The following is a 24,425-nucleotide window of genomic DNA, read 5'->3' as shown; positions in this document are numbered from 1 at the left end:
TGGTGGTGGTGGTGTTTGGTGGTGGTGTTTGTTGTTGTTGGTGGTGGTGGTGGTGGTGTTTGGTGGTGGTGTTTGTTGTTGTTGGTGGTGGTGGTGGTGGTGGTGGTGGTGTTTTGTTGTTGTTGGTGGTGGTGGTGGTGGTGGTGGTGGGTGGTGGTTGTTTTTGGTGGTTGTTGGTGGTGGTGGTGGTGGTGGTGGCGGCGGTGGTGGTGGTGGTGGCAGCGGTGGTGGTGGTGGTGGTGGTGGTGGTGGTGGTGGTGGTGGGTGGTGGTTGTTTTTGGTGGTGGTGGTGGCGGCGGTGGTGGTGGTGGCGGCGGTGGTGGTGGTGGTGGTGGTGGGTGGTGGTTGTTTTTGGTGGTGGTGGTGGTGGTGGTGGTGGTGGTGGTGGTGGCGGTGGTGGTGGTGGTGGTGGTGGCGGCGGTGGTGGTGGCGGTGGTGGTGGTGGTGGTGGTGGTGGTGGTGGTGGTGGTGTGTGTGATTTTAGCTAATGAGGATGGCACTGACCAGTGATCATTGACTGTCAAACTGTCCTCATCTCCAAAAGATGGAACTTACACTCACATTACCTGACACACTGCAGATACAGTTACCTCAATAACCACCAGGCATCAAATGGCCATGAATGAGCTCCATATATACTAACAAATACAATAATTGGCAAACTAGAGACTTACATGATGCCTAAGAAATGACAAATAAATTCAATGCTGGCTGAGATAAAGGGAGAAACACACGTGGTGTAGGCTACATACAGCATACATAAGCAGTCGTATGAGTGACATAGCAGCTGATCAGGGTTTGTGTGGGCTGGTGGGAAGGATTCTGATGATCTTAAATCAACATAAATCAACAGATTCCTTAACTGTCCTTCGTTCTACACAGCTTTCTGTTAACTAAGAAAGGTATGTGTTATTACATGGGTATTGACCTGTTAGGTGTCTGGGAGCCTGTGTGTAAAACACAAACTCAGAACAATATGAACGGTGACCTTCGTTATGAAAAGAGTCAACACGACTCTCTGCTTTCCTCACAGGAGTTCAGTCACATTTAACATCTACAGGAATCGTCTGAATTGACTAGTCAGAATCAACTCCTGTCAAATGATTCATCTGAATTGACTAGTCAGAATCACCTCCTGTCAAATGATTCATCTGAATTGTTCCTCCTGAGTTCACTCCATCTTGCTCAGCCTCAGAGATTGACAGCTGTCAATCAAATGTCAAACTGTCTCAAAGTCTCACCCTTTCTGCCTGAGGACATAAAAAGGAATTGTTTCCTTATGTTTCTATTGGCCTAGAGATACCACTGGCTCCCTTCCCATTGGTTGGTGTGTTCACTGGCCCCTTCCCCCAACCACATCATCCAGGCAACCGTTGAGGCAGTGGGTGTCATCGCAGTGGCTGTCATCTCCCAGCGCACCCTGGGATTGCAGCAGCTCATACTCTTCATCCAGGAAGTCGAGGCTATTGTTGCTAGGCAACCCACGGACGGTGAACTTATGGGAAACTTTTGTCCACTGCACTCGATTGGTCGCTACACGCTCATACAGCTCTGATGCCCCTGGTAACAGCTCTGACAGCAGCCTATCAGGGGACAGGGGTGGGGGACACAACATTAGGTGGTGCAAGTGCTGTGGGTGAGTAGTGATAAACGTTGTGATTTGTTCAGTAGTGATAAACGTTGTGATTTGTTCAGTAGTGATAAATGCTGTGTTGTGATTTGTTCAGTAGTGATAAACGCTGTGTTGTGATTTGTTCAGTAGTGATAAACGCTGTGTTGTGATTTGTTCAGTAGTGATAAACGCTGTGTTGTGATTTGTTCAGTAGTGATAAACGCTGTGTTGTGATTTGTTCAGTAGTGATAAACGCTGTGTTGTGATTTGTTCAGTAGTGATAAATGCTGTGTTGTGATTTGTTCAGTAGTGATAAACGCTATGTTGTGATTTGTTCAGTGGTGATAAACGCTCTGATTCACTCTTACTTGTAGATGGGCATGGCGATGTGTTCCATGAAGCTGATCTGTAGCTCTGGGATGTAGGCCTTCTCTCTGTCCATCATCTCACTGGGACGATTCCCCATCGCCTTCTCCTGCACACACAAGTAAGTTACACACATCAGATACACCCCCCCCCACACACACACACACACACACACACACACACACACACACACACACACACACACACACACACACACACACACACACACACACACACACACACACACACACACACACACACACACACACACACACACACACACACACACACACACACACACACACACACAGTGCAGTAATAAAGTGCAGCACACATACCAGATCCCCCTGGGAGAAGAACTCTTTATAGATCAGCTCCTGAATACACAGAGGAGAGAAAGAGGTTTAGGGTCAAAGGTTAACTAGGGTCTGAGGTTAGAGTTGGGGTTAATGTTAGGGTTGAACCAGGATGTGGACATGAAGCTAGGGTTAGGGTGGTTGAGGTGAGAGTTATGGTTAGCATTAGCTTTAGGGTTGAGTCTAGGTTAAGCGTTAGCTTTAAGGTTGAAGGTTAGCATTAACTTAAGAGTTGAGGCTAGGGTTAGCATTAGCTTTAGGTTTGAGGCTAAGTTTAGCATTAGCTTTAGGATTGAGGCTACAGTTAGCATTTGCTCTAGGATGGAGGCTAGGGTTAGCATTAGCTTTAGTGTTGAGGCTAGGGTTAGCATTAGGGTTGAGGGTTAGCATTAGCTTTAGGATGGAGGTTAGGGTTAGCATTAGCTTTAGGGTTGAGTCTAGGGTTAGTAGACTTTAGGGTTCCTCACAGCGATCTTGCGGGTGGTCTTCCAGCCCTTGGTCTGGTCCGATAGGTCACATGAGGTCATCAGCAGGCACAGCAGCAGAGAACGGTGGGTCTGATTCCTGGGGTTGTAGCCAGCTAGCACACACACACACATATACAAACAGAAAGGGAGAGAGAATGAAATACTATTATACTCACAAACACACACACACACAAACCCACCCATGCACACACACCCACCCATGCACACACACTCACACACACACACCCACGCACACACACCCATGCACACACACACACCCACGCACACACACCCACGCACACACAACCCCCCACACACACTGCCTTACCGTCAGCCATCCTTTGCAGGTCGGGGAAGATGCGGAGGTGGTGAGCCAGGTCAGTGGCCAGGATAATATCCCTCATCAGGTCCAACATCCTCTGGTAGTCCTGACAACCACACACACACACAACCTATAACACTCCTGGGTGTCCTGTTAACACACAACATACGAGCGGTAGCGGTCCTGGGTACGAGCCGTAACGGTCCTGGGTACGAGCCGTAACGGTCCTGGGTACGAGCCGTAACGGTCCTGGGTATTAGCGGTAACGGTCCTGGGTACGAGCCGTAACGGTCCTGGGTACGAGCCGTAACATTCCTGGGTGTCCTCACTGTAAAGGGGTTACGGTGAATTTGACAGTATCTCACAGGCAGCCCAGTGTAAAATTCTATATTTCATATTACAGTAATGCAAACTGTAATATAAATACGGTATTAAAGCAAGTCTACTGTCTAATGAAGTGAATGCTGCCGCTCAGAATGAATGAATGTGACGAAATTCATTGTATTTCACAGTATTGTACTGTAATTATAAGGGAAATGGTGCAAGCAGGTTGGCTGACAGGTGAAGTGTTTACACGTGACAGTATACTAAATTAATATTTGGTGTTTTATATCACTTGCACTTCTAAAAGGCCTTAACAAAGGCTTCCAAACTGCCAGACCAAAAGGACATGGTAAAACAGCCATTTAACATTCGAGACTTACTGCCACTACAATCTGTCCCCGATACACTTTAAATTGATGTGTTAATAAGCCAGCAACAACAATACCATCCGCCAACTAGTGGTCAAAATGGGGTTTTTTGGTGCTCCAAAGATTTGGTACGGTAGTGTATTCTGTAGGATAGAATTACAATAGCATTCGAAATACAGCAATTATTTCCCCGCCAACACAACATTTTCCCACAATGCAGCATAATTTACAGTGTGCTGCAGTAAACATTTTCAGAGTATTGTACTGTTGATTATACCCGGAATTACCATATACATTTATTTTCCATTACAGTGCTGTTAACACAACACACACACACACACACACACACACACACACACACACACACACACACACACACACACACACACACACACACACACACACACACACACACACACACACACACACACACACACACACACACACACACACACACACTATAAAAGTCCTGGGTGTCCTGGGTCAGGTGACAATCAGTGTGGGTTCCCAGACTGGAGAGAAACAAACCTTTCTGGAGAACTTGTCGAAGATGTTGCAGCCGTGGGTGTTCAGAATGGCTATGGCTTGGGCAAAGTGGTGTCGCTGTGGAAACAAAAACCGGTGGGGTAGGAGGTTGAAGGCTGGCCACTAGGTGTCACTATAGTCCCATAGATGTGTGTGTGTCTACTTACCTCCATCACAGAGCCTTCTGAGCTGTAGAGGGCAGCCAGGACAGATTGCTGTAGAGGAAGAAGACAGAACACGTTGTTCCATAGATAGACCTGCTCTCTATGCTGCTGTTATAACTGAAGTGTACTACCCTTGTCTAACCACAGTCTTTCCCTGAGTTTTCCTACTGTGTGTTTGACCGGTGCTATCCCTGTGTGTGTGTTTGAGGGGTGCTATCCCTGCGTGTGTGTTTGACTGGTGCTATCCCTGTGTGTGTGTGTGTTGTTTGACCGGTGCTATCCCTGCGTGTGTGTGTTCGAGGGGTGCTATCCCTGTGTGTGTGTTTGAGGGGTGCTATACCTGTGTGTGTGTTTGAGGGGTGCTATCCCTGCGTGTGTGTTTGAGGGGTGCTATACCTGTGTGTGTGTTTGAGGGGTGCTATCCCTGCGTGTGTGTTTGAGGGGTCTTACCAAAGCTGCGCCTTCATGTATGTGTGCATTTGAGAGTGTGTGTGATGTGTTAGCAGGACACCCAAGACTGTTATAGGTTGTGTGTGTGTTGTGTTAACAGGACACCCAAGACTGTTATAGGTTGTGTGTGTGTGTGTGTGTGTGAGGTGTCTTACCAAAGCTGTGCCTTCGTGTGCTTGTGTGTGTGTTAACAGGACACCCAAGACTGTTACAGGTTGTGTGTGTGTGAGGTGTCTTACCAAAGCTGTGTGTGTGTGTGTGTGTGTGTGTGTGTGTGTGTGTGTGTGTGTGTGTGTGTGTGTGTGTGTGTGTGTGTGTGTGTGTGTGTGTGTGTGTGTGTGTGTGTGTGTGTGTGTGTGTGTGTGTGTGAGGTGTCTTACCGAGGCCACTTGAAAGGAGTTGTTAGTCCCACGGTGGTCCAGGTCATGACACATACAGGAGACAAAGAGAGCAAAGATCTCTATATTCCTACAGACAGAGAGGGAGGGAGGGGTAGGAGGTTAGACTGTAGTGTGTATGGTTATAGGGTGTATGTAGATTATACGATAAAGGGTGCCAGGGTTTCTACTAGCTCGAGGTAGTCGGCCTTTCAGAGCAGGTAGGGTGTTTTGTGTAGGGTTAGGGTATATGGTAGATGGTGTAGTATATAGGGTTAGGGTAGATAGTGTAGTATTTATGCTGCAGTAGTTTGTGTCGGGGGGCTAGGGTCAGTTTGTTATATCTGGAGTACTTCTCCTGTCCTATTCGGTGTCCTGTGTGAATCTAAGTGTACGTTCTCTAATTCTCTCCTTCTTTCTTTCTCTCTCTCGGAGGACCTGAGCCCTAGGACCATGCCCCAGGACTACCTGACATGATGACTCCTTGCTGTCCCCAGTCCACCTGGCCATGCTGCTGCTCCAGTTTCAACTGACCTGAGCCCTAGGACCATGCCCCAGGACTACCTGACATGATGACTCCTTGCTGTCCCCAGTCCACCTGGCCATGCTGCTGCTCCAGTTTCAACTGTTCTGCCTTACTATTATTCGACCATGCTGGTCATTTATGAGCATTTGAACATCTTGGCCATGTTCTGTTATAATCTCCACCCGGCACAGCCAGAAGAGGACGGGCCACCCCACATATGCTCTCTCTAATTCTCTCTTTCTTTCTCTCTCTCGGAGGACCTGAGCCCTGTGACCGTGCCCCGGGACTACCTGGCGTGGTGGCTCCTTGCTGTCCCCGGTCCACCTGACTGTGCTGCTGCTCCAGTTTCAACTGTTCTGCCTTGTTATTATTCGACCATGCTGGTCATTTATGAACATTTGAACGTCTTGGCCATGTTCTGTTATAATCTCCACCCGGCACAGCCAGAAGAGGACTGGCCACCCCACATAGCCTGGTTCCTCTCTAGGTTTCTTCCTAGGTTTTGGCCTTTCTAGGGAGTTTTTCCTAGCCACCGTGCTTCTACACCTGCATTGCTTGCTGTTTGGGGTTTTAGGCTGGGTTTCTGTACAGCACTTTGAGATATCAGCTGATGTACGAAGGGCTATATAAATACATTTGATTTGATTTTGATTTGTAGTATATAAGGTTAGGGTATAGGGTAGATGGTGTAGTATATAGGGTTAGGGTAGATGGTGTAGTATATAGGGTTAGGTAGATGGTGTAGTATATAGGGTTAGGGTAGATCGTGTAGTATATAGGGATAGGGTATAGGGTAGATAGTGTGGTATATAGGGTTAGGTTAGGAAGTGTAGTATATAGGGTTAGGGTAGATGCTGTAGTATATAGGGTTAGGGTATAAGGTAGATGGTGTAGTATATAGGGTTAGGGTATAGGGTAGATGGTGTAGTATATAGGGTTAGGGTATTGGGTAGATAATATAATAATAATATATGCCATTTAGCAGACGCTTTTATCCAAAGCGACTTACAGTCATGTGTGCATACATTCTACGTATGGGTGGTCCCGGGAATCGAACCCACTACCCTGGCGTTACAAGCGTCATGCTCTACCAACTGAGCTACAGAGGACCACTGGTGGTGTAGTATATAGGGTGTATAGGGTGTAGGGTAGATAGTGTGGTATATAGGGTTAGGGTAGAGGGTAGATAGTGTGGTATATAGGGTAGATGGTGTAGTATATAGGGTTAGGTTAGATAGTGTAGTATATAGGGTTAGGGTATAGGGTAGATAGTGTGGTATATAGGGTAGATGGTGTAGTATATAGGGTATAGGGTGGATTGTGTAGTATATAGGGTAGATGGTGTGGTATATAGGGTTAGGGTAGATAGTGTGGTATATAGGGTATAGGGTAGATGGTGTAGTATATAGGGTTAGGGTTAGGGTAGATGGTGTAGCATATAGGGTTAGGGTATACGATAGATAGTGTAGTATATAGGGTTAGGGTATAGGGTTGATGGTGTAGTATATAGGGTTAGGGTATAGGGTAGATGGTGTAGTATATAGGGTAGATGGTGTAGTATATAGGGTTAGAGTATAGGGTAGATGGAGTAGTATATATGGTTAGGGTAGATGGTGTAGTATATAGGGTTAGGGTAGATGGTGTAGTATATAGGGTTAGGGTAGATGGTGTAGTATATAGGGTTAGGGTGTAGTGTAGATGGTGTAGTATATAGGGTTAGGGTAGATGGTGTAGTATATAGGGTTAGGGTAGATGGTGTAGTATATAGGGTTAGGGTATAGGGTAGATAGTGTGGTATATAGAGTTAGGGTAGATAGTGTAGTATATAGGGTTAAGGTATAGGGTAGATAGTGTAGTATATAGGGTATAGGGTAGATAGTGTGGTATACAGAGTTAGGGTATAGGGTAGATAGTGTAGTATATAGGGTCAGATTGTGTAGTATATAGGGTTAGGGTATAGGGTAGATAGTGTGGTATATATGGTTAGGGTAGATGGTGTAGGGTTATAGGGTAGATGGTGTGGTATATAGGATTAGGGTATAGGGTAGATTGTGTAGTATATAGGGTTAGGGTATAGGGTAGATGGTGTAGTATATAGGGTTAGGGTAGATGGTGTAGTATATAGGGTTAGGGTAGATGGTGTAGTATATAGGGTTAGGGTAGATGGTGTAGTATATAGGGTTAGGGTATAGGGTAGATGGTGTAGTATATAGGGTTAGGGTAGATGGTGTAGTATATAGGGTTAGGGTATAGGGTAGATAGTGTTTTATATAGGGTTAGGTTAGATGGTGTAGTATATAGGGTTAGGTTATAGGGTAGATGGTGTAGTATATAGGGTTAGGGTATAGGGTATATTGTGTAGTATATAGGGTTAGGGATGGTGTAGGGTAGATGGTAGATGGTGTAGTATATAGGGTTAGGGTAGATATATAGGGTTAGGGTAGATGGTGTAGTATATAGGGTTAGGGTATAGGGTAGATAGTGTTTTATATAGGGTTAGGGTAGATGGTGTAGTATATAGGGTTAGGGTATAGGGTAGATGGTGTAGTATATAGGGTTAGGGTAGATGGTGTTTTATATAGGGTTAGGGTATAGGGTAGATGGTGTAGTATATAGGGTTAGGGTATAGGGTAGATGGTGTTTTATATAGGGTTAGGGTAGATGGTGTAGTATATATAGGGTTAGGGTATAGGGTAGATGGTGTAGTATATAGGTTTAGGGTAGATAGTGTCGTATATAGGTTTAGGGTAGATAGTGTAGTATATAGGGTTAGGGTAGATGGTGTAGTATATAGGTTTAGGGTAGATAGTGTTGTATATAGGGTTAGGGTAGATGGTGTAGTATATAGGGTTAGGGTATAGGGTAGATGGTGTAGTATATAGGGTTAGGGTATAGGGTAGATAGTGTCGTATATAGGGTTAGGGTAGATGGTGTAGTATATATAGGGTTAGGGTAGATGGTGTAGTATATAGGGTTAGGGTAGGTTAGGGTATAGGGTAGATGGTGTGTAGTATATAGGGTTAGGGTAGATGGTGTAGTATATAGGGTTAGGGTATAGGGTAGATAGTGTTGTATATAGGGTTAGGGTAGATAGTGTCGTATATAGGTTTAGGGTAGATAGTGTTGTATATAGGGTTAGGGTAGATGGTGTAGTATATAGGGTTAGGGTAGATGGTGTAGTATATAGGGTTAGGGTAGATGGTGTAGTATATAGGGTTAGGGTAGATGGTGTAGTATATAGGGTTAGGGTAGATGGTGTAGTATATAGGGTTAGGGTAGATGGTGTAGTATATAGGGTTAGGGTAGATGGTGTAGTATATAGGGTTAGGGTAGATGGTGTAGTATATAGGGTTAGGGTATAGGGTAGATGGTGTAGTATATAGGGTTAGGGTAGATGGTGTAGTATATAGGGTTAGAGTATAGGGTAGATGGTGTAGTATATAGGGTTAGGGTAGATGGTGTAGTATATAGGGTTAGGGTAGATGGTGTAGTATATAGGGTTAGGGTAGATGGTGTAGTATATAGGGTTGGTATATAGGGTTAGGGTAGATGGTGTAGTATATAGGGTTAGGGTAGATGGTGTAGTATATAGGGTTAGGGTATAGGGTAGATAGTGTAGTATATAGGGTTAGGGTATAGGGTAGATGGTGTAGTATATAGGGTTAGGGTATAGGGTAGATGGTGTAGTATATAGGGTTAGGGTAGATGGTGTAGTATATAGGGTTAGGGTAGATGGTGTAGTATATAGGGTTAGGGTAGATGGTGTAGTATATAGGTTAGGGTAGATGGTTAGGGTTAGGGTAGATGGTGTAGTATATAGGGTTAGGGTAGATGGTGTATATATAGGTAGATGGTGTAGTATATAGGGTTAGGGTAGATGGTGTAGTATATAGGGTTAGGGTAGATGGTGTAGTATATAGGGTTAGGGTTAGGGTAGATAGTGTAGTATATAGGGTTAGGATAGATGGTGTAGTATATAGGGTTAGGGTAGATGGTGTAGTATATAGGGTTAGGGTAGATGGTGTAGTATATAGGGTTAGGGTAGATGGTGTAGTATATAGGGTTAGGGTAGATGGTGTAGTATATTAGGGTAGATGGTGTAGGGGTTAGGTAGATGGTGTAGTATATAGGGTTAGGTAGATAGTGTATATAGGGTAGGGTTAGGGTATAGGGTAGATGGTGTAGTATATAGGGTTAGGGTATAGGGTAGATGGTGTAGTATATAGGGTTAGGGTAGATGGTGTAGTATATAGGGTTAGGGTTAGGGTAGATGGTGTAGTATATAGGGTTAGGGTATAGGGTAGATGGTGTAGTATATAGGGTTAGGGTAGATAGTGTTGTATATAGGGTTAGGGTAGATGGTGTAGTATATAGGGTTAGGGTTGATGGTGTAGTATATAGGTTTATGGTAGATAGTGTTGTATATAGGGTTAGGGTAGATAGTGTCGTATATAGGGTTAGGGTAGATGGTGTTTCATATAGGGTTAGGGTAGATGGTGTAGTATATAGGTTTAGGGTTAGGGTAGATAGTGTCGTATATAGGGTTAGGGTAGATGGTGTTTTATATAGGGTTAGGGTATAGGGTAGATAGTGTTGTAGATAGGTTTAGGGTAGATAGTGTAGTATATAGGGTTAGGGTAGATGGTGTAGTATATAGGGTTAGGGTAGATGGTGTAGTATATAGGGTTAGGGTAGATGGTGTAGTATATAGGGTTAGGGTAGATGGTGTAGTATATAGGGTTAGGGTAGATAGTGTTTTATATAGGGTTATGGTAGATGGTGTAGTGTATAGGGTTAGGGTAGATGGTGTAGTATATAGGGTTAGGGTAGATGGTGTTTTATATAGGGTTAGGGTATAGGGTAGATAGTGTTGTACATAGGTTTAGGGTAGATAGTGTCGTATATAGGGTTAGGGTAGATGGTGTAGTATATAGCGTTAGGGTAGATGGTAGATATTGTTGTATATAGGGTTAGGGTAGATGGTGTAGTATATAGGGTTAGGGTAGATGGTGTAGTATATAGCGTTAGGGTATAGGGTAGATAGTGTTGTATATAGGGTTAGGGTAGATGGTGTAGTATATAGGGTTAGGGGGTAGATGGTGTAGTAGATAGGGTTAGGGTAGATGGTGTAGTATATAGGGTTAGGGTATAGGGTAGATGGTGTAGTAGATAGGGTTAGGGTAGATGGTGTAGTATATAGGGTTAGGGTATAGGGTAGATAGTGTGGTATGTCTACTTACTCCAGGTAGTTGGCGAGGCCCAGGTTCTTGTAGAGGAGATAACAGAAGTGAGAGACCGAGAACGCGTGAGTCCAGTTGTGATAGGGAGGATCTCTGTAACCCTTCTTCACCATCAGACAGAACCTGCAACCAATGACAACCGCACAATCTATCACCACTTCATCAACATAGCAACATCGAGAGAGGTAGAGAGAGAGAGGTGAGAGAGGTGTAGAGAGAGAGGTGTAGAGAGAGAGAGAGGTGTAGAGAGAGAGAGAGAGAGAGAGAGAGAGAGGTGTAGAGAGAGAGGTGTAGAGAGAGAGAGAGAGAGAGAGAGAGAGAGAGGTGTAGAGAGAGAGAGGTGTAGAGAGAGAGAGAGAGAGAGGTGTAGAGAGAGAGGGTGTAGAGAGAGAGAGAGGTGTAGAGAGAGAGGTGTAGAGAGAGAGAGAGGTGTAGAGAGAGAGAGAGGTGTAGAGAGAGAGGTGTAGAGAGAGAGAGAGGTGTAGAGAGAGAGAGAGGTGTAGAGAGAGAGTGTAGAGAGAGAGAGGTGTAGAGAGAGAGAGAGGTGTAGAGAGAGAGAGAGTAGAGAGAGAGAGGTGTAGAGAGAGAGAGAGTAGTGTAGAGAGAGAGAGAGGTGTAGAGAGAGAGAGTAGAGAGAGAGAGAGAGGTGTAGAGAGAGAGGTGTAGAGAGAGAGAGAGAGAGTGTAGAGAGAGAGGTGTAGAGAGAGTGTAGAGAGAGAGAGGTGTAGAGAGAGAGAGAGAGTGTAGAGAGAGAGAGTGTAGAGAGAGAGATGTAGAGAGAGAGAGTGAGAGAGAGGTGTAGAGAGAGAGAGGGTGTAGAGAGAGAGTGTAGAGAGAGAGTGAGAGAGAGGTGAGAGAGACAGAGGTGTAGAGAGAGAGAGAGAGAGAGGTGTAGAGAGAGAGAGAGGTGTAGAGAGAGAGAGAGAGAGAGAGAGTGTAGAGAGAGAGAGAGAGAGAGAGAGAGAGAGGTGTAGAGAGAGAGAGGGGAGAGAGGTGTAGAGAGAGAGAGAGAGAGAGAGAGGTGTAGAGAGAGAGAGGTAGAGAGAGAAATTATGGGTGAAATTCCACAGTGTGACATCACAGCAGAAAGATTTGTGACCTGTTGCCACAAGAAAAGGGCAACCAGTGAGGAACAAACACCATTGTAAATACAAACCATATTTATGCGTATTTATTTTCCCTTGTGTGCTTTAACTATTTGTACATTGTTAAAACACTGTATATATATATATAATATGACATTTGTAATGTCTTTATTGTTTTGAAACTTCTGTATGTGTAATGTTTACTGTTCATTTTTGTTTATTTAACTTTTGTATATTATCTACCTCACTTGCTTTGGCAATGTTAACACATGTTTCCCATGCCAATAAAGCCCTTGAATTGAATTGAAAGAGAGATATATACCTGGCCAGAGTGTGCAGGTCAATCTTATATGTGTTGATAAAGCCCATGTCCTCAAACATACTCAGGATACCCTGGAGAGACAGGAGAGATAGATATTAAACACAGGAGAGATAGATATTAGACACAGAAGAGATAGATATTAGAGATAGGGATATTAGACACAGGAGAGATAGATATTAGAGATATTAGAGAGAGGGATATTAAACACATGATTTAGAGATATTAGAGAGAGGGATATTAGACACAGGAGAGATAGATATTAGAGAGAGGGATATTAGACACAGGAGAGATAGATATTATAGATATTAGAGAGAGGGATATTAGACACAGGAGAGATAGATATTATAGATATTAGAGAGAGGGATATTAGACACAGGAGAGATAGATATTAGAGATATTATTAGACACAGGAGAGATAGATATTAGACACAGGATTAGACACAGGATATAGATATTAGAGAGAGGGATATTAGACACAGGAGAGATAGATATTAGAGAGAGGGATATTAGACACAGGAGAGATAGATATTAGAGATATTAGAGAGAGGGATATTAGACACAGGAGAGATAGATATTAGAGAGAGGGATATTAGACACAGGAGAGATAGATATTAGAGAGAGGGATATTAGACACAGGAGAGATAGATATTAGAGATATTAGAGAGGGATATTAGACACAGGAGAGATAGATAGATATTAGAGATATTAGACACAGGAGAGATAGATATTAGAGAGAGGGATATTAGACACAGGAGAGATAGATATTAGAGATATTAGAGAGAGGGTTATTAGACACAGGAGAGATAGATATTAGAGATATTAGAGAGAGGGATATTAGACACAGGAGAGATAGATATTAGAGATATTAGAGAGAGGGATATTAGACACAGGAGAGATAGATATTAGAGAGAGGGATATTAGACACAGGAGAGATGTCACGCCTTGGTCATTGTATCTTGTGTTTTTGTTATATGTTTGGGTAGGCCAGGGTGTGACATGGGTTTATATGTTGTATTTCGTATTGGGGTTTGTATTAATTGGGAGTGTGTATTATTAGGGGTGTGTCTAGTTAGGCTTGGCTGCCTGAGGCGATTCCTAATTGGAGTCAGCTGATTCTCGTTGTCTCGGATTGGGAACCGTATTTAGGCAGCCTGAGTGCGCGTTGTATTTCGTGGGTGATTGTACCTGTCTTAGTGTTAATCACCAGATAGGCTATATTTGTTTCACTCGTTTGTTGTTTTCTTATTTTCAGTTATCTCATGTACCGCATTATTCTTCATTAAAAGTCATGAGTAACCTACACGCTGCATTTCGGTCTGACTCTCTACAAACAACAGACGAAGTTCATTACAAGAGATAGATATTAGAGAGAGGGATATTAGACACAGGAGAGATAGATATTAGAGATATTAGAGAGAGGGATATTAGACACAGGAGAGATAGATATTAGAGATATTAGAGAGAGGGATATTAAACACAGGAGAGATAGATATTAGACACAGGAGAGATAGATATTAGAGATATTAGAGAGAGGGATATTAGACACAGGAGAGATAGATATTAGAGATATTAGAGAGAGGGATATTAAACACAGGAGAGATAGATATTAGACACAGGAGAGATAGATATTAGAGATATTAGAGAGAGGGATATTAGACACAGGAGAGATAGATATTAGAGAGAGGGATATTAGACACAGGAGAGATAGATATTAGAGATATTAGAGAGAGGGATATTAGACACAGGAGAGATAGATATTAGAGATATTAGAGAGAGGGATATTAGACACAGGAGAGATAGATATTAGAGATATTAGAGACATGATTTAAATAATAGGAGAGATAGATATTAGACACAGGATAGATAGATATTAGAGATATTAGAGAGAGGGATATTAGACACAGGAGAGATAGATATTAGAGATATTAGAGGGATATTAGACACAGGAGAGATAGATATTAGAGAGAGGGTTATTAGACACAGGAGAGATAGATATTAGACGCAGTACAGCAGTCTGGCTGAATACCCTTGAATACTCCCCATATCAGTTTTACTTTTATTGGTCAAAACTGTGTGGGGTTGCAGGTAGCCTAGTAGTTAGAGCGTTGGGCCAATAACCGAAAGGTTGCTGGATGGAATCCCTGAGCTGACAAGGTAAAATTCTGTCGTTCTGCCCCTGATTAAGGCAGTTAACCCACTGTTCCCCGGGCGCCGTGGATGTCGATTAAGGCAACCCCGCACCTCTCTGATTCAGAAGGGTTGGGTTAAATGTGGAAGACACAATTCAGTTGAATACATTGGAACTAGGTTTTCCCTTTATTCCAAGGAAGATTGTTGGATGTGCACATAGAGATGGAAAGAGGTCTTATCTTTGCGTCTGTACCATTATGGGATATGTGACAGCATCGGTGTACCTTTTGAGGCTACCTCCATTTTAAAGTAGTCTATTTCCTTCGTCTTTTATGTCAAAAAGAAGTGTAAAGATCCAAATTGGTGATTTACCGCCACCTGCAGTGTTGAAATGCTGGACAAAATAACGTGTCATTGATTTGTTGTGGCCACTAGATGGTGCTAGTTAGGCCATCTACAAACCTTCTTGAAGAAGAAGTGAAAAGTCTGATTGTCTGATTGCTCCCAACACATAGGAATCCCCGTCCAGTTGACAACTTTATAATAGTAGAAGCCCTCAATGGCGATGTCCATGAGTCCTCTATCGATCCATTAATCCTGCACATTGTAAATATGGTACTGGAACTGACCCTGAATCCTGGCTTAGGAAGGCCACCATTTTCCATCAAGATAGAACTGCCAAAGGGGGAGGAGTTGCAATCTACTGCAGAGATAGCCTGCAAAGTTCTGTCATACTTTCCAGGTCTATGCCCAAACAGTTTGAGATTCTAATTTTAAAAATGAATCTCTCCAGAAATAAGTCTCTCACTGTTGCCGCCTGTTATAGACCCCCTCAGCTCCCAGCTGTGCCCTAGACACCATATGTGAATTGATTTCCCCCATATATCTAGATGCCCTCAATCTCACACAAATTATGACTGCCCCCGACCAGCACAAAAACATTCTGTGGCGTACTGCACAAGCATCGAATAGTCGCCACGATATGCAACTTTTCAGGGAAGTCAGGAACCAATACGCACAGTCCGTTAGGAAAGCAAAGGCTAGCTTTTTCAAACAGAAATTTGCATCCTGAAGCACTAATTCCAAAAAGTTTCGGGACACTGTAAAGTCCATGGAGAATAAGAGCACCTCCTCCCAGCTGCACACTGCACTGAGGCTAGGAAACACTATCACCAGCGATAAATCCACAATAATCGAGAATTTCAATAAGCATTTCTCTACGGCTGGCCATGCTTTCCTCCTGGCTACCCCAACCCCAGCCAACAGCTCCGCACCCCCCGCAGCTACTTGCCCAAGCCTCCCCAGCTTCTCCTTCACCCAAATACAGATAGCAGATGTTCCGAAAGAGCTGCAAAACCTGGACCTGTACATATCAGCTGGGCAAGACGATCTGGACCCTCTCTTTCTAAAATTATCCACCGCCATTGTTGAAACCCCTATTACTAGTCTGTTCAACCTCTCTTTCGTATCGTCTGAGATTCCTAAAGATTGGAAAGCTGCCGCGGTCATCCCCCTCTTCAAATGGGGTGACACTCTAGACCCAAACTTTTACAGACCTATATCCATCCTTCCCTGCCTTTCCAAAATCTTCAAAAGCCAAGTTAACAAACAGATCACTGACCACTTCGAATCCCACCGTACCTTCTCCGCTGTGCAATCCAGTTATCTGGTCACGGGTGCACCTCAGCCATGCTCAAGGTACTAAACGATATCATAACCGCCATTGATAAAAGACAGTACTGTGCAGCCGTCTTCATCAACCTAGCCAGGCTTTCGACTCTGTCAATCGCCGTATTCTTATCGGCAGTCTCAACAGACTTGACTGCCTCGCCTGGTTCACCAACTACTTCTCAGATAGTGTGTCAAATCGGAGGGCCTGTTGTCCGGACCTCTGGCAGTCTCTATGGGGGTTCCTCAGGGTTCAATTCTCGGGCCGACCCTTTTCTCTGTATACATATCAAAGATGTCGCTCTTGCTGATGTTGATTCCTTGATCCACTTCTACGCAGACGACACCATTCTGTATACCTCTGGCCCTTCTTTGGACACTGTGTTAACTAACCTCCAAACAAGCTTCAATGCCATATAACACTCATTCCGTGGCCTCCAACTGCTCCTAAACGCTAGTTTGACTAAATGCATGCTCTTCAACCGATCGCTGCCCGCACCTGACTGCCTGACTAGCATTACTACTCTGGAAGGTTCTGACTTAGAATATGTGGACATCTACAAATACTTAGGTGTCTGGCTAGCCTGTAAACTCTCCTTCCAGACTCACATTAAGCATCTCCGATCCAAAATTACATCTAGACTCGGCTTCCTATTTCACAACACACGTTGACAAACATACCCTCGTAAAACTGACCATCCTACCGATCCTCAACTTCGGCAATGTCATTTACAAAATAGCCTCCAAAACTTTACTCAGCAAACTGGATGCAGTCTATCACAGTGCCATCCGTTTTGTCACCAAAGCCCCATATACCACCCACCACTGTGACCTGTATGCTCTCGTTGGCTGGCCCTCAATTCATATTCGTCGCCAGACTTATTGGCTCCAGGTCATCTATAAGTCTTTGCTAGGTAAAGCTCCGCCTTATCTTAGCTCACTGGTCACCATAGCAGCACCCACCCGTAGCACACGTTTCAGCAGGTATATCTCACTGGTCACCCCCAAAGCCAATTCCACATTTGGCCGCCTTTCCTTCCAGGTCTCTGCTGCCAATGACTGGAACAAAGTTTGCAAAAATCGCCGAAGTTGGAGACATATCTCCCTCACTAGCTTTTTTTATTTATTTTTTTTTTGCACTTTTGCACACCAGTATTTCTACTTGCACATCATCATCTGCACATCTATCACTCCAGTGTTCATTTGCTAAATTGTAATTACTTCGCTACTATGGCCTATTTATTGCCTTACCTCCTTATTCCATTTGCACAGACTGTATATAGATGTTTCTATTGTAATTGATTGTACTTTTGTTTATCCCATGTGTAACTCTGTGTTGTTGTTTTTGTCGCACTGCTTTGCTTTATCTTGGCCAAGTCGCAGTTGTAAATGAGAGCTTGTTCTCAACTGGCCTATCTGGTTAAATAAAAGAGAAATAAAAATATAGTGTGTTTATTTTATCATGATCTTCCTTCATATTTTTATATGTATTGTGTTTTTCATCTACCTTGATATTTTTAGGACTACATTGTTATTGGTTACTGCATTGTTGAATCTGAAATTGAAACTATACATCTCTATGGATACTATAGATCTCTATGGAAACTATACATCTCTATGGAAACTATACATCTCTATGGAAACTATACATTTCTATGGATACTATACATCTCTATGGATACTATACATCTCTATGGATACTATAGATCTCTATGGAAACTATACATCTCTATGGAAACTATACATCTCTATGGAAACTATACATCTCTATGGATACTATACATCTCTATGGATACTATACATCTCTATGGAAACTATACATCTCTATGGAAACTATACATCTCTATGGAAACTATACATCTCTATGGAAACTATACATTTCTATGGATACTATACATTTATATGGATACTATACATCTCTATGGATACAATACATCTCTATGGAAACTATACATCTCTATGGATACTATACATCTCTATGGATACTATACATCTCTATGGATACTATACATCTCTATGGAAACCATGCATCTCTATGGATACTATACATCTCTAATGGAAACTGATACATCTCTATGGATACTATACATCTCTATGGATACTATACATCTCTATGGATACTATACATTTCTATGGATACTATACATCTCTATGGATACTATACATCTCTATGGATACTATACATCTCTATGGATACTATACATCTCTATGGATACTATACATCTCTATGGATACTATACATCTCTATGGATACTATACATCTCTATGGAAACTATACATCTCTATGGATACTATACATCTCTATGGAAACTATACATCTCTATGGATACTATACATCTCTATGGAAACCATGCATCTCTATGGATACTATACATCCAATGGAAACTATACATCTCTATGGATACTATACATCTCTATGGATGATACATCTCTATGGATACTATACCTCTCTATGGATACTATACATCTCTATGGATACTATACATCTCTATGGATACTATACATCTCTATGGATACTATACATCTCTATGGATACTATACATCTCTATGGATACTATACATCTCTATGGATACTATACATCTCTATGGAAACTATACATCTCTATGGAAACTATACATCTCTATGGATACTATACATCTATATGGATACTATACATCTCTATGGATACAATACATCTCTATGGAAACTATACATCTCTATGGATACTATACATCTCTATGGATACTATACATCTCTATGGATACTATACATCTCTATGGAAACCATGCATCTCTATGGATACTATACATCCAATGGAAACTATACATCTCTATGGAAACTATACATCTCTATGGATACTATAGATCTCTATGGAAACTATACATTTCTATGGATACTATACATTTCTATGGATACTATACATCTCTATGGATACAATACATCTCTATGGAAACTATACATCTCTATGGATACTATACATCTCTATGGATACTATACATCTCTATGGATACTATACATCTCTATGGAAACCATGCATCTCTATGGATACTATACATCCAATGGAAACTATACATCTCTATGGATACTATACATCTCTATGGAAACCATGCATCTCTATGGATACTATACATCCAATGGAAACTATACATCTCTATGGATACTATACATCTCTATGGATAATACATCTCTATGGATACTATACATCTCTATGGATACTATACATCTCTATGGATACTATACATCTCTATGGATACTGTACATCTCTATGGATACTATACATCTCTATGGATACTGTACATCTCTATGGATACTGTACATCTCTATGGATACTGTACATCTCTATGGATACCATACATCTCTATGGATACTATACATCTCTATGGATACTGTACATCTCTATGGATACTATACCTCTCTATGGACACTATACCTCTCTATGGATACTATACATCTCTATGCATACTATACATCTCTATGGATACTATACCTGTCTATGGATACTATACCTCTCTATGGATACTATACATCTCTATGGATACTATACATCTCTATGGATACAGTACATCTCTATGGATACTGTACATCTCTATGGATACTGTACATCTCTATGGATACTATACATCTCTATGGATACAGTACATCTCTATGGATACTGTACATCTCTATGGATACTGTACATCTCTATGGATACTGTACATCTCTATGGATACTATACATCTCTATGGATACAGTACATCTCTATGGATACTGTACATCTCTATGGATACTGTACATCTCTATGGATACTATACATCTCTATGGATACTGTACATCTCTATGGATACTATACATCTCTATGGATACTATACATCTCTATGGATACTATACATCTCTATGGATACTATACATCTCTATGGATACTATACATCTCTATGGATACTATACATCTCTATGGATACTATACATCTCTATGCATACTATACATCTCTATGGATACTATACATCTCTATGGATACAGTCCATCTCTATGGATACTGTACATCTCTATGGATACTGTACATCTCTATGGATACAGTACATCTCTATGGATACTGTACATCTCTATGGATACTGTACATCTCTATGGATACTATACATCTCTATGGATACTGTACATCTCTATGGATATATCTGTACATCTCTATGGATACTATACATCTCTATGGATACTATACATCTCTATGGATACTATACATCTCTATGGATACTATACCTGTCTATGGATACATCTCTATGGATACTATACATCTCTATGGATACTATACATCTCTATGGATACTATACCTGTCTATGGATACTATACCTGTCTATGGATACATCTCTATGGATACTATACATCTCTATGGATACTGTACATCTCAATGGATGCTATACCTGTCTATGGATACATCTCTATGCATACATCTCTATGGATACTATACATCTCTATGGATACTATACATCTCTATGGATACTATACCTGTCTATGGATACATCTCTATGGATACTATACCTGTCTATGGAAACTATACATCTCTATGGATACTATACATCTCTATGGATACTATACATCTCTATGGATACTATACATCTCTATGGAAACCATGCATCTCTATGGATACTATACATCCAATGGAAACTATACATCTCTATGGAAACTATACATCTCTATGGATACTATAGATCTCTATGGAAACTATACATTTCTATGGATACTATACATTTCTATGGATACTATACATCTCTATGGATACAATACATCTCTATGGAAACTATACATCTCTATGGATACTATACATCTCTATGGATACTATACATCTCTATGGAAACCATGCATCTCTATGGATACTATACATCCAATGGAAACTATACATCTCTATGGATACTATACATCTCTATGGAAACCATGCATCTCTATGGATACTATACATCCAATGGAAACTATACATCTCTATGGATACTATACATCTCTATGGATGATACATCTCTATGGATACTATACATCTCTATGGATACTATCCATCTCTATGGATACAGTCCATCTCTATGGATACTATACATCTCTATGGATACTATACATCTCTATGGATACTATACATCTCTATGGATACTGTACATCTCTATGGATACTGTACATCTCTATGGATACTATACATCTCTATGGATACTGTACATCTCTATGGATACTGTACATCTCTATGGATACTGTACATCTCTATGGATACTATACATCTCTATGGATACTGTACATCTCTATGGATACTGTACATCTCTATGGATACAATACATCTCTATGGATACTATACATCTCTATGGATACTGTACATCTCTATGGATACTGTACATCTCTATGGATACTGTACATCTCAATGGATGCTATATCTGTCTATGGATACATCTCTATGGATACTATACATCTCTATGGATACTATACATCTCTATGGATACTATACATCTCTATGGATACTATACATCTCTATGGATACTATACCTGTCTATGGATACATCTCTATGGATACTATACATCTCTATGGATACTATACATCTCTATGGATACTATACCTGTCTATGGATACTATACCTGTCTATGGATACATCTCTATGGATACTATACATCTCTATGGATACTGTACATCTCAATGGATGCTATACCTGTCTATGGATACATCTCTATGCATACATCTCTATGGATACTATACATCTCTATGGATACTATACCTGTCTATGGATACATCTCTATGGATACTATACCTGTCTATGGATACATCTCTATGGATACGATACCTGTCTATGGATACATCTCTAAGGATACTATACATCTCTATGGATACAGTACATCTCTATGGATACTGTACATCTCTATGGATACTGTACATCTCTATGGATACTATACATCTCTATGGATACTGTACATCTCTATGGATACTATACATCTCTATGCATACTATACATCTCTATGGATACTATACATCTCTATGGATACTATACATCTCTATGGATACTATACATCTCTATGCATACTATACATCTCTATGTATACTATACATCTCTATGCATACTATACATCTCTATGGATACTATACATCTCTATGGATACAGTCCATCTCTATGGATACTGTACATCTCTATGGATACTGTACATCTCTATGGATACAGTACATCTCTATGGATACTGTACATCTCTATGGATACTGTACATCTCTATGGATACTATACATCTCTATGGATACAGTACATCTCTATGGATACTGTACATCTCTATGGATACTGTACATCTCTATGGATACTGTACATCTCTATGGATACTATACATCTCTATGGATACTATACCTGTCTATGGATACATCTCTATGGATACTATACATCTCTATGGATACTATACATCTCTATGGATACTATACCTGTCTATGGATACTATACCTGTCTATGGATACATCTCTATGGATACTATACATCTCTATGGATACTGTACATCTCAATGGATGCTATACCTGTCTATGGATACATCTCTATGCATACATCTCTATGGATACTATACATCTCTATGGATACTATACATCTCTATGGATACTATACCTGTCTATGGATACATCTCTATGGATACTATACCTGTCTATGGAAACTATACATCTCTATGGATACTATACATCTCTATGGATACTATACATCTCTATGGATACTATACATCTCTATGGAAACCATGCATCTCTATGGATACTATACATCCAATGGAAACTATACATCTCTATGGAAACTATACATCTCTATGGATACTATAGATCTCTATGGAAACTATACATTTCTATGGATACTATCCCGGTTCGGTGCTACCCTTTCAGTTCTGACATTCCTTTCAGAGTTACTAGCCCATGGGTCATTTCTATGGATACTATACATCTCTATGGATACAATACATCTCTATGGAAACTATACATCTCTATGGATACTATACATCTCTATGGATACTATACATCTCTATGGAAACCATGCATCTCTATGGATACTATACATCCAATGGAAACTATACATCTCTATGGATACTATACATCTCTATGGAAACCATGCATCTCTATGGATACTATACATCCAATGGAAACTATACATCTCTATGGATACTATACATCTCTATGGATGATACATCTCTATGGATACTATACATCTCTATGGATACTATCCATCTCTATGGATACAGTCCATCTCTATGGATACTATACATCTCTATGGATACTATACATCTCTATGGATACTGTACATCTCTATGGATACTGTACATCTCTATGGATACTATACATCTCTATGGATACTGTACATCTCTATGGATACTGTACATCTCTATGGATACTGTACATCTCTATGGATACTATACATCTCTATGGATACTATACATCTCTATGGATACTGTACATCTCTATGGATACTGTACATCTCTATGGATACAATACATCTCTATGGATACTATACATCTCTATGGATACTGTACATCTCTATGGATACTGTACATCTCTATGGATACTGTACATCTCAATGGATGCTATACATCTCTATGGATACTATACATCTCTATGGATACTATACATCTCTATGGATACTATACATCTCTATGGATACTATACATCTCTATGGATACTATACATCTCTATGGATACTATACCTGTCTATGGATACATCTCTATGGATACTATACATCTCTATGGATACTATACATCTCTATGGATACTATACCTGTCTATGGATACTATACCTGTCTATGGATACATCTCTATGGATACTATACATCTCTATGGATACTGTACATCTCAATGGATGCTATACCTGTCTATGGATACTATACATCTCTATGCATACATCTCTATGGATACTATACATCTCTATGGATACTATACATCTCTATGGATACTATACCTGTCTATGGATACATCTCTATGGATACTATACCTGTCTATGGATACATCTCTATGGATACGATACCTGTCTATGGATACATCTCTAAGGATACTATACATCTCTATGGATACTATACCTGTCTATGGATACATCTCTATGGATACTATACATCTCTATGGATACTATACCTGTCTATGGATACATCTCTATGGATACATCTCTATGGATACTATACATCTCTATGGATACTATACCTGTCTAT

The 24,425-nt window shown here is 41.1% G+C and overlaps 1 protein-coding gene across 1 annotated transcript in view; it reads right to left on the bottom strand.

Moving 5' to 3' along the window:
- Positions 1–366: 366 nt before the first annotated feature.
- The window catches only part of LOC124006382 (cGMP-dependent 3',5'-cyclic phosphodiesterase-like), a 199,025-nt gene continuing 174,966 nt past the window's right edge, over positions 367–24,425 (bottom strand). Inside the window, exons 21-30 of the mRNA XM_046316372.1 lie at positions 12,505–12,575; positions 11,098–11,220; positions 5,335–5,422; positions 4,508–4,555; positions 4,344–4,418; positions 3,130–3,229; positions 2,802–2,914; positions 2,317–2,355; positions 1,981–2,087; positions 367–1,583 (exon numbers count right to left, since the gene is read on the bottom strand). Of these exons, the coding sequence (XP_046172328.1) occupies positions 1,334–1,583; positions 1,981–2,087; positions 2,317–2,355; positions 2,802–2,914; positions 3,130–3,229; positions 4,344–4,418; positions 4,508–4,555; positions 5,335–5,422; positions 11,098–11,220; positions 12,505–12,575 (1,014 nt within the window). The 3' untranslated portion in view covers positions 367–1,333. The remainder of the gene's footprint in view (positions 1,584–1,980; positions 2,088–2,316; positions 2,356–2,801; positions 2,915–3,129; positions 3,230–4,343; positions 4,419–4,507; positions 4,556–5,334; positions 5,423–11,097; positions 11,221–12,504; positions 12,576–24,425) is intronic.

Source organism: Oncorhynchus gorbuscha, linkage group LG19 (assembly GCF_021184085.1).
Source record: "Oncorhynchus gorbuscha isolate QuinsamMale2020 ecotype Even-year linkage group LG19, OgorEven_v1.0, whole genome shotgun sequence".
In the NCBI taxonomy this organism is placed as follows: Eukaryota; Metazoa; Chordata; class Actinopteri; order Salmoniformes; family Salmonidae; genus Oncorhynchus; species Oncorhynchus gorbuscha.
Note: the sequence above shows the minus strand (reverse complement) of the source record. Positions and strands in the feature narration are given on the sequence as shown.